Below are 12,118 nucleotides of genomic sequence, written 5' to 3'. Positions count from 1 at the left end.
CAGCTCTTCCCTCTTGGTAGATCACCTAACACTTGCTGATATCTTATACACTACCCACAATTTCTATGTGTCTGCAAGCCCCTTTGCAACCTACCACAAAGATCAGCTCCTCCATTCCTTTTGCATTTGACTTGAGCAACAGGATAAATATTATCATGGATGTGTAACACTGTATGTGTAATTGACCTGGGAATGACGGAGCTGACAAATATATGCACTCACTGGCCACTTTGTTAGGTACACCTTGCTACAACAAAACCATTGATACAAACAAACAAGATTGTTTAGTTTTAAATGCCTGTGATCTATTGTCCACAAGCTCACGCTAACTGCAGCCTCAGCTTCTTGTTCCAGTTAACAAGAGAAGAACCTGGTGAGGTCTTTTGCTGCTGTAGCCAATCTACTTTAAGGTTTGATGCACTGTACATTCAGAGATGCTCTTCTGCACATTTTAATTGTATTACGTGATTATTTGACTTACTGTTTCATTCCTATGAAGCCCTATGAAGGCCAATCTCTGACCTCTGGCATCAACAAGACAAAGACCTGACACTCACTGGGTATTTTCTTTTTTTGGATCATTCTCTGTAAACCTTAAAGGGGTGGTTGTGTTGAAAATCTGCTGTTTCTAAAGCACACAAATTCATCTGTACGGTGGCCCTTATTGCTGGTCTTTTCTTAAGTTGCAGTCCGTTTGGCCTCTCAGCACATCTGGCACCAACGACCATCAAATACACTTAAATCACCTTTCTTCCCCATTCTGATGGTCAGTTTGAATTTCGGCAGGTCTTCTTGACTATGTCTGCATTCCCAAATGCAGCTTTGATTTGATTCACTTATTAGATAAATGCAATCACGAGCTGTTGATTCAAAGCAACTTACAAAGTGGACGGTGAGTGTATACTGCATAAGGAAATAACAATCTGTCAGCCCCAGTTAAAGTCTCTTAGTACATATTTTTGTAATCATGCTCCATGGAGCTGAATCAGTGGTTTAATGCTGGTAGCTCAGTGGTTGCCCTGTGTCCAGGTTATATCTTTAGAGAGAAATTTCCATCCCTGTGGGATCCATGTGGAATGATAATTTCTGTTTTCACATTGGGTCACTGTTTGAGGCGAGCCTTTTGAGTTACATTATCAAAATTTATGTGCATTTAAAAAAGCCTCAGGAGGTTTGCGGTGCTCCCCGATACACAGTTTTGTCAGAAATGGATTCACTTGCCATATATCGTTTTTTTATGCACACTGGGCAGAATTAAACATCACTTGCATTAGTTTCAGAGAAGATTTATTAGTCCTGCTGTAATTTACAGTTGTGTTCTGGCATCAGCACAACCAAAATCAATGTAATAAATGCTGTGAAATGCTGTAGGTGTACACTAAATGTGCTCCGTGGTGCAGGATATGTGAGGAGAAACTGGATGAAAAGCAGAGAGACTACAACTGGGTTGGCAGGGAATACCGCCGGAAGCTGCTGCCAGTTACTGAACGTCTCTCTCGGCTTAATTCTGTTTTTAGACAGGCTGGTGAGAAGAGTCTCAATTTTCATTTGAATGTCAGTGAGATTAGCTGAAATTCATATCCCAACATTAAAACTGTCCTCCAAAATTTTTTTTGGGGGGGTGACTGTAATCCTACTGGGGGTAGACCAGACAAAAAACAAGTGTGTGTGTGTGTGTGTGTGCACATAGGGGCAGGTGAGGCTGTGGATTACAATCAGTCATAAAACTCCACATTACTGCCTCCAAATAAGATCATCAGACACAAGTTAGAGATGCAGTGGGACAAATCCAGCAGCATCACAGACTCTGAATTAGCAATGTTTCTTAAAAGGAATCAGTTTGCTAAAGAAATGTCTTCACTTGTCTAAAAAGCAACTTAAATCCCAATAGGTGCTCAATGAACATTTATTTGCTATTTCATATAGGGGTGTTCGATACAAGACGTATATCGGATGACGATATGAAAACGTCTATCGTTTCATTTTACGCTATCGTTTGTTTCGTGGTGTCGCAAAATAAACTGTTTACGGCAATATTTTTTCATGATTTTGATGGTCACTGTAGTGGCTATATTAATTTCTTAAAGCTCTCGCTTTCTCTTATATTTAAAATAACCACACTATGTTTTTACGCGTTGTTGTTAGCAACAACGACGGTAAACCCAGCGTGTGGCTCCGCTGTCCACTTGTTTATTTTCCACATAAACCTTTCACAATAAAGCTGAAGATCCTGTTGAGATTTTTCAAAATAAACTGAAATGATGACAAACAGAAAGACCAGTCAAAACAAATCGAGGACCTTATTTCTAAACGAGTGGCTACCTCTGTAGCATGGACATGGTTTTGTTATGAAAAGTCTGACACGGACCACAAAACTGTACTATGCAAATTATGCAGGAAACTGGTCCCCACCTCAGACTCGAACACAGCAAACCTCTTCAACGCAAGAGTCACATAAAAGAGTATGGAGAGAGTTTATCTTAGACTCAAACGTTAAAACAGGCTTTTCCCAGCAGCACGCCGTGCTTATGTCTAAAAATGTATAGTGTGTACACTCGACTCCAGGTACACAACACCCAGCTGAAAACACTTCACACAAGTCGAGTTACCCGAGATTCACGGAATTTACAGGAAATGTAACATTTTTGTGATATATATCTTTGTCGGGACAATAAATGTCTTAAACAGAACTGTCATGGTTGTGGGTCTCTGACCCAGTGTTTTGTGTTTGTGGAGCTCTTGACTTCTTGGAATCTTGATAAGTCATTATTGTGGTATTCCTAGAGTTCTCATATTTCCTAGTTTAGTTTTCTTATGTTTATGAGTTTTCTGATTCTTGTGTTTATCCTTTGTGGTTCTGGTTTACCTTCCTTAGTCTTTTCCTTTTCAGTGTTTCCTGTCTTGTTATGATAGTCTCTTGTCCTGTGTGGACTGTGTTCAGTTTTCCTTCCCCTCTCTCATTACGTCTGATTTGTTCCTGCTGTGTTTCCCTCCTGTTTCCCATCCCCTTGTTATCCTGCATGTGTATTTAAGTCTTCAGTCGCACTCTGGTCGTGTCGTGGTCTCCGTGTTTGCAGTGTGTTTCTTGTGTGTAGTTCATGTTCCTTTATTGTGTCCTGGTTGCAAGAGTTTTAGTTCTAGTTTGTCTTGTTTCTCTTAGTGGTTTTTTATTTTTGTACCACATCTTACTTCTTCATCACAGCAAATAAAGCTGCCTCTTAGATTTAAATCCCCCGTCTCTGAGTCCTGCGATTGGGTCCTGCCTAGCCAGCCACACAGCTAACAATGACGAGAACAGCCTGTTTAATGCTGTGGTGAATGTACGCAGACCTACTGGAGTGTCATCTTCTGAACATCTTCATTTGGCTTGTATAAACTCCTTTCGTCCACACTATTCCTGCTAAATGGTCACAAAAATATCTAAAAGTTCTCATTTGATGAATGAGGCTGTGCAGATTTTTATTGTTATACTAAAACAATTTAAATCCTCTGTTGCAGCAACTTCCCCAAAAAAACCCAAAAGGACTTTCCACAGTGAAATTCATGTATTTAGATCAAAAGAAGAGCTCTCATCAAACAATAAAAAACTCAATATTACTCAAAAAGTCAAAAATCAGTTCACACAGACATAAACTTCAGGTATGAAGCAGCGTACGAAATGAAGACTGCAAACCAGCGTCAGCGTTTGCTCACCACGGACGCACATATCAAACACCACTTACCGTTTAAATACCTCAGATGGTTACAAATGAGCTGTACAAACCTCTTAAACAGGCAGAAACATTTTGCAGCGTGCAGCTTTCAAACCATCAGCGTTTGCTCTCTAATTGCTTGAATCTGCAAATTCTGTGTAAATTGGGCCGATAATCCTGGAGTGTGTCTCCAATCTAATAACACAGAAATGCTTTTATGAATCTCGAGGAGGACAGAGAGAAGAGGAGGAGGAGGGAAGGGCGCATGTCAGAGAAATGGAGACGAGAGACCAGATGAGTGTTCCTAACAAGTTTTAAGGAGATCACACACACACACACACAGAAGGCAGCAAACACTCCCAGTGAAAGTTATAATGGCCCGCTGGAGATGCTGCATGCTAACTTGCAGCATCTCGACAGGAAAAGCACACGTTTTTACCCACACGCACGCCTGGTTTCTACAGCATACACAGGTCAGAATGATGGATGATCCAATAGCAAAAACACTAAGAGGAGGAAAGAAAGAGCGGAGTAAGGTAACACCAAGTCAGAGTAACAAATTGACCAGAGTGGGGCACGAGAGCCTAACAGATAAGTGGGGTGACTATGAGAGACTAAAGAAGGAACAGATAGAGATTTGGCTGGGAGTGAAAGTGATCAGAGATTCACAACAAGAGGGAAAATAAAAACATTAGAACCTTGCAAAAGGAAACGCGCTGATTTACGGATCTAAAATTCCCCTTCACACACCATAACATGGTTGTAGAAGGAATTGATTCAAACACTACTTTCCAGAGACCTCGCCACAAGCCATCCAAGTTACCGCCTGGAAGAGCAGCACAGGAGCCGTTTCTATAAATCATACGAAGGGGCAACAATAAACCTGCTGTCGTTAGGAATGAGGCAGGGAATTGAATGAAAGTCTGGGGACGATCTGCCCACTCCGGGCAAGAAAAAAATCCGAGGCTGAAGGCTGTGACGGAGCCGGAGTTTTACAATTACATTTTTGATTTCGATCCTGGAAGTCAAAGCGGCTGCTATTGAAATCAGGTGCAGGAGAGAGGCTTGTGTTTGTTTACTTACATCTGAACTTTGGAGGGAAGACGCAGCTCATTTCATGTTTGGTGAAACGGAAAGCTCGAGTGTGGTGTAATGGGAGGGGAGGAATTTGTAACATGGCAAACGTGGAAAATAATCACTCTGCACCACTGTGGCGTAACATCGAGCCATCTGTTTCTGTTTGAGTCCTGCTAAACCTCTCCTCATACCTGTATTCAGATCAAGCTGCAAGTTGGGGAAATCTTCTTCCCGCTTGTTTTTAACAGCCGCACTCATACATAGAGGTCACACAGAGGTGGTGGTTATGAACTCGATAGGTTAATTCAGGATTTTTCAATCCAGCTAAGAGCGTGTTCTCAGGAAACGGGTGGCATTTATCCATGCTGACCAATCATCAGCATGGATAAGACACTGTAGCCGTTGTTGAAAGTTTGTATTTTAACCCAATCTAACCAAGTTGTTTGAAAGGTGAAAACAATATAAAAGAAATAAAGATCCCAGAAACGTTTCCTGATGTTTTTGATGAGCTGGCCATTGATGAGCGTGTGGTGGTGAAAGTTTTGGTGCTTAGATTGGGATTGAAAGTGAAATAATAAGGCTCTTCCCCACTCATCCTCACCTGGCACTGATGTTCCCAGCGCTACAAACACCACAGCCGTCACCGAGTCCTTCAGTCCTATCGTGCAGCCGAAGTGAGATGCCAGATCGCCCGTGACTGCGGTGAGGACGCCGATAAGTGATATGGAGACGATGAAGCAGGCCCAGCCGTTCCAGTACTCTGTGGGAGGGACGAAGGCGAACAGAACCTTCCAGAAGACAGTGAGGAAGTGCATGATGTAGTCGAAGCAGGAGGGCAGTCGCTCCTCGCCGCTCTCCTCCTCGTCATCATCTCCTTTGGGTAAGGTGGGAGATTGAAACAGAGTAAAAGTAACAAGACGATTAATAAAAAGGGATGAGACAAAAAGAAGAAACAAGACAGATAAACTTCAGCTTTAACTGTAATAAGAGACAGAAGTTTGCTATCGTTTATATCACACATTGTCACATTTACCTCCAAAGTCTCTTGATTAGCTTAGATTAGCATAAAGACTAAAAAACAGCTGATCCACTTAGCTTTGCTTAAAACACTCATTTAGCAGCACTTTAAATCTCACTCAATTTGTATTTGACATTGTTTTAAATGTTTTAGTCATGACTTGATGAAAAGCAGCTGGTATGCAGCTGTAATTCACAAAAAACTACCCAATATAAGCAAAAAGGCTAACTGCCTGAAATACCTCCCCAACCTAACATTTTAAGTAGAAGCTAATAACGCACGTCATATTAATTGATAAGCTTTAGAGATTATAGAAATATATTTAAATTAAGAGTGAGGGGTTGTTTTAAGCAACACAAAATTCTGTATTAATTAAATGCTATAATGTACCAATAATTATGCTATGTTATGCTAATCTAGCTTGCTAGTAGCCCATACTATGCCCATATATGAGAGCTGTTTCATTCAATCCCATTGCCACCACCTTACAGAGTCAAGCATGCAGCCTTGCAGTCTGCCTTTACAAATATTTGCAAAAAAAAAGAAAATTGAGTGTGGTACTGTAATCAAATGTCACCATAGCAACTAGCAAGTCATTTTGATACATTTCTTCTGTCCAAGATATTCCAAAGTGAATTCTAAGGGATATTATTGAATAGTATATAAAACCTGCTCTACTGATTCAATACGTGCAGAGTTCCAAGCCTCCTCTGGCATCAACATCAGCACACAAACTGTACCCTGGGAGCTTCATGGCTTGGTTTCCATGGTGAAGCAGCTGCATGGAAGCCTTACATCACCAAGCCCAAAGCAAGGTCGATAAGAACTTGACTGGCCCAAACGGAGCCTTAACCCCATCAGAACTTTTGGGATAAACTAGAATGGAGAACACATGCCAGGCCCCCTCATCCAAAACATCACTTTCTGCCCACGTATCCCCCAATTCAGATGAATGGGCAGAAATTCCTACAGACACACTCCAAAGAGTGGAAGCAGTCATAACTGCAACTCCATATGTGCATGTGTAACGTGCAGGTAGAAATATTCTTTTGTCCATGTACTGCATTTCCTACAATGTCAAACTACTTTACATAACTAAAACTGAATAAGACTTCCGTCTGTGACAGTAAAGAAACAGACTATAGCTTATGTGTAAGTTCAATTGGGAAGATCTGTAGTCACTCATCTGTCTGCTTCCCAGGTGTTGATGGCTAAACTAAGCTTTACATCACTTCCACTTTCCCACGCTGTCAAGCTGATTGTGATATCACACGTCTTGTTCAATCAGCTTTCTGCTGGCCTTCTTCCAGCCAATCAGCTTTCACTCCGCGCACTGTACATCTGTCATTCTTCCTTGCAGTTGCCTTCGTGCAACTCAGGCTCCGTTCAAGCCCCCATCTTCATCTCCACCACCAGCGTCTAGACTCCGGGGAGTCCTGCTCTAATCCCTATCACCACTGAGGTCCCGTTCTGCTGCGCCGGGCCATCAGGGTCTAACCGCCAAATATCTCAAACTGAATTCTGTACATCAATAAATCACTTTCAATTCCTTCTGATGAGCTCTCCTTATGAAAAATATGCTATAAGGGTCCAAATTAAATGCTGAAGTTCTTTCCTTCCATCCACCATCTTTAAAAATAAAGTCAAGAAAAATGTCAGCCAAAACCACTGTTCATATATCAAAATGAAGCCCTTTTTGTGTGTGTGTGTGTGTGTGTGTGTGTGTGTGTGTTACCTGCACTGACTGTAACAGCATTGACAAACTGTTCCCTCCAGCTGCTGCTTCCCACCACCAAGGCCAAGTTTGTCTTCTTGATCAGCTTATCTACTGTACTCTACACACACACGCACACACACAAATATACAAACGCACAAATATCAACCATGCCATTGCATACAAATCAGGCAGAACAGGAAAAACACAACCCTCAAGCTGTTAATTCATTCGCAGCTATACAGAAAGAGGAAATTGCTGATTTCAGGCCTTTCATTTAAATTTTCAGGACCCGGTACACTCCAGGTATAAGGTGTGCTAATTAATATGAAGCTGTGAAATCAGCCGTGCCACATTTTACTTATGCTCGCTGTAAAATTCAGGAAGGAAAAACCTTCAGGCATACTGCTTCAGTGTTTTATTCTAAAACAGGCAAGAGAAGAAAGATGATAAAAGGTGTTGTAAAAGAGCTCACAGCAGCTAAGGAGCACAGCACCAGCAGTCATTACTGTAACTTTACTGACAGGGCTTGGAGGGAATCTGAATTTTTTACTATCTACTATGTTAAAAGCATCATAAAATGGTAAATGTGCCGTATTTTAGCAGTCCCGGTAAGATAAATTACAAATTAATCCCGATGTGTGGCAACGCTTAATGATTTATAGATTGGGATGTGATTAACCCAGGCACCATTAGTACATTTCAGTATTGTACAGTAGATGATTAGAGAACAAGCTTTGCATGCATGAAAAAGATGGATTACCTTTTCAGCATGCCTAAGAAGTGTATTTACTGCTCTCTGCACACAGACACACACAAACACACACACACACACATACACGCACACAAAATGACAAAAAATGGACACGTGAGATGATGAAATCTGTACGCAGACGCACGAGCGGTGACATTTCGAGACCAAACACAGAGATGAAAATCACCAATGAGAGGACAAATGAATATGACAATTAACAGGAAAAATAAGTAACGATATGATGACACAAGATGAAGAGACAGGGGTCCACGTGAGGTAAAGCCACAGAGAGCCCTGTTGTTGTGTCGTTATTGTGTTTCCCCGGCTGCACACTTGTGACGATGGTGTTTGTCAGAGTTAGAAATGGATCAGATGTAGGAAGGCCCGCCTCCTAGTGTTAAAATATTTATGAAAGAAGAAAGCCAGGCTTGTTTAATACCCGTTTGTACTGAAATATGATGAAAACATATCGTCTGTGTAGGTTCTCAGTCGTCCAGATGATGGAAGGAGCTTGAAAAGAAAGCGACTTAACTTCTTTGAGTTTCTGAAAACATTGTGTTAATAAATAATTTACTTATTTTTTGCAGGTCCTTTTTAAAAATTAGCAGCATCCTAGGAGAGAAGGCGTTGCTCTACATGCATCCACTGCAAAATGAAAGAATGATACTGGACATTTAGTTTTAGCGACCCAGCAGGATTTAATCGCTCACATACACCTGCTCTGGTAATGGCATTGTTACACACACTTACCTTGAACTCGTAGGACTCTTCTATGACCACTTCTAGCTGTGTGTGTTCGCCCAAACTGGGACAGCCCATCTTGGCCACCTCTTCTTCCTCCGCCCCCACCAAAGGCTTATTTTCATTTGAGTCACCTAGGTGACAATAGAGATGAGTAGTGATGAGACTTTAAAGTAACATTAATAACAGAAACAGCTACCTGCCCAGCCTGGCTGCAGAGAAGCGCATGACAAGAACGGGTTGGTGCTTGTTGGTTAGCAGTGACTGTACTTTCAAAATAAGAGCAAACCTTTCAGTTCCGGTGGATGTGCCTCGCCAGGATACTGTTTAAGACTTTACGTGCTTTCATTTTGAAATGTCTTTATTACTGCTCCATTTACTTGCACACTGACATTTTTAAAGGCCAAAGCTAGTTTGCTAATATTTTCACATATAGGATTTATTATTATCTAAGCTCCTACTTAAAAAAAGTCAATAGAAACACTGAGAAACATACCACTCCCTTTACCAAGGCAATTTATATGTGCTGAATAACATCCCTGCACACTCCATTAACAAGCTCTGCCTCATTTAAAGTCTGACATTCATACCTATACATAACTTTACCCAACTCACAGTGAAAATGAAAAGATATTAAAAATAAGGTCTGAAATGTTTCCTTGTGTTATTCTGAGTTTTTTTTGTTTAACAGTGAGATATTTTTAAAGAATTAAGATGAAAATTGTGCCTAAAATGGTAGAGAAAATATCAAATACTAGTTACATATCATACAACATAACATAACATGTGACATGATAATTGTACTGTTTTATTTATACTGTGATGGAAATCAGTAATAGGTTCTGTGTTGGTTTATCGACCAAAACAAACTGTGCATCTATCAATACTTTCCACCTTTATTGGTTCATACCTTCTGTTTAGGAAGGATAGCCAATCAGAAGACTTAAAACAAAAGCTGTTTTAGCAACAAAGACCAATGTATGAGCTACAAAAGAATGATATATATAACAGTGAATCATCCAATGTCACTCTAGTGGAGTGCACGAAAAAAATATGGAGCTGGAAATGAACATAATAGGTCCATTTTTAAATTTCAGCTCAGTACAATTACTCTAGTTTTGAGCAGTCACGTTACTCAAATAACTCCGTGGCATTTAATCATCAAATCTTGCCCTGAGGTTTCTCCATATAGTCGTTTGCTTAATCTTTTAATTTGACAGATTTCAGACATCATCTCAAGACACGCACCTTTTTTTCATTATTCTCAGCAGAGACCGCAGCAGTGCGAATTATTACTGAGATCTCTGTCAGATAATGTATGCTATGGGTTGTGAAAGAATATTTCTGTATATGCTAAATCTTTAAACATGGGAAACACAAGCTTTATCCTCAAAGACTTTACGTTTTCTCCGACCTCTCTATTGCGCGCTTCCATGTATGCTGCAGCATCTCTCCCAAATGTCTCCCTGCTCGCTCACGTTTCAAAAGCAGACAGCAAGTTATTAATTTTTGCTGTTATCAGTGTCTAGCTCGCTGTAATTGAAAAGCTGTGTACTGTATGTGACACAGCATTATGTGTTTGCCAGTCTGCTCGCTCTGTGACAGCATTATAAAACCCATCACATTTCTCTGTAATGAAACATGCCACAGCATGCCGCAGGCTATGGGCTCTTCCTGTGTGACATCTACACTATAGACTCTTTGAGAAGAGCCCCTGTGTGTGTTTAAAGAGTGATAAAGCAGGAGGTTTCTGGTGTGGCTAATTGGCTGGCACGTCTTTAAAGACACGAATGAACGTGGCGAAGAAATTTTGTTTGAAAAATACGTGAACTTGTTGATTGGGACACATTAGCTGCTCTTTGAAGCTGCTAACACATTCAGGGGTACAATGCTGGTAATGTTTAGCATTAAATGTGGAATATATATATATATATATACACATATAAAAATGACGTATTGACTTTGAGCATTGGTTCTCTCCAGCCTTGAGTCACCTAGGGGAGATCAGCTGTCTCTCTGTTAAAGAAGCTTTTAAATTTTCATCTAAAGCTTCTCACATTCTTAAAAAAAAGAAGGGCGGGGGCTTAAATGTTTTAGATTCTTGGATTTCAAAGATCTGTGCGGGTTTTAAATTAGCAGATGACAGGGCGAGAGGAAAGAAGCTGATCGAAATGGTTCATTTGTCATGACTAAACTGCAAATTGTGTTCCATCTGTGACGACGCTGCGATACTACAGCGATTCCAGACAACGAAAAGAAGCTTTCTGGCTTTTGTTTATACTGCATACACTAAACCTCCTTATGGTGACATAATTAAGCAGATCACATGCTGATTTGGATGAGTTATTACTCCTATCCCTCCTGTGACACGATTACTTGAAAAACGCATCGCAGCTCAGGGCCAGTGATGTCGAAATCCTTCCCAAGTCACATCCTCAGTGGCTCAAAGTGAAATGTTTCCACGGTTAATCTGAGTTTAGATTGGAGGCTTCAGGTAATCAATGCTGGTCTCACCTTGTCTCCAAGCGACAGATGTGCACCGGGCCTGTTTGCTGATAAATAAAGACGTCATTCTGTCTGTCACACTTTCCTTGTTCCTGCTCTCTCTCCTGACTTCTTGATACTCTCTTTGAACACACACACACACACACACACACACACACACACACACACACACACACACACACACACGGGCAGAAAGTCTCACCGTGTTTCTGTCCTATCTCCAACAGAACAGGCTCTCCCAGCTCGATGGTGAAGGTCTTGTTCTTCTCATACTCTTCATCATCAATGATTTTCACCTCGATGATCTTCCTGTTTGTTAAAAAGAGAGAGAGAAGACGAGGCTCAGTGTGTGCAGTCCAGATAATTACCTTTTTGGTTTTATGTTCTCCATCATAGTAAAAGCTTGTTCATGGCAAAGGACCAGTCTATTAAAACTCTCCCCGTGACAGGTTGTAATCGGACACGAGGTCATTTCTGCTGCCCCTACACTGAAACACACTGACATAAGTAATCATTTTACTACCTAACCTGAAGTAACAGTTATAATAAACACACCCAAAAAAGGAAAAATAATTAGATTTGATCCCCTTGTGATTTCTCTCAGAGGAAAGGATGAC

The 12,118-nt window shown here is 40.9% G+C and overlaps 1 protein-coding gene across 2 annotated transcripts in view; it reads right to left on the bottom strand.

The window, feature by feature from the left end:
- The window catches only part of slc8a4b (solute carrier family 8 member 4b), a 135,690-nt gene that overhangs the window by 7,696 nt on the left and 115,876 nt on the right, over nucleotides 1-12,118 (bottom strand). Inside the window, exons 12-16 of one of the 2 annotated variants that reach the window (XM_005468067.4) lie at nucleotides 11,704-11,810; nucleotides 9,006-9,130; nucleotides 8,265-8,300; nucleotides 7,523-7,622; nucleotides 5,371-5,643 (exon numbers count right to left, since the gene is read on the bottom strand). In XM_005468067.4, the coding sequence (XP_005468124.1) occupies nucleotides 5,371-5,643; nucleotides 7,523-7,622; nucleotides 8,265-8,300; nucleotides 9,006-9,130; nucleotides 11,704-11,810 (641 nt within the window). The remainder of the gene's footprint in view (nucleotides 1-5,370; nucleotides 5,644-7,522; nucleotides 7,623-8,264; nucleotides 8,301-9,005; nucleotides 9,131-11,703; nucleotides 11,811-12,118) is intronic. The other variant, XM_019348140.2, reaches the window with a different exon arrangement.

The sequence above is a fragment of the Oreochromis niloticus genome, linkage group LG3 (genome assembly GCF_001858045.2).
Source record: "Oreochromis niloticus isolate F11D_XX linkage group LG3, O_niloticus_UMD_NMBU, whole genome shotgun sequence".
NCBI lineage: Eukaryota > Metazoa > Chordata > Actinopteri > Cichliformes > Cichlidae > Oreochromis > Oreochromis niloticus.
Note: the sequence above shows the minus strand (reverse complement) of the source record. Positions and strands in the feature narration are given on the sequence as shown.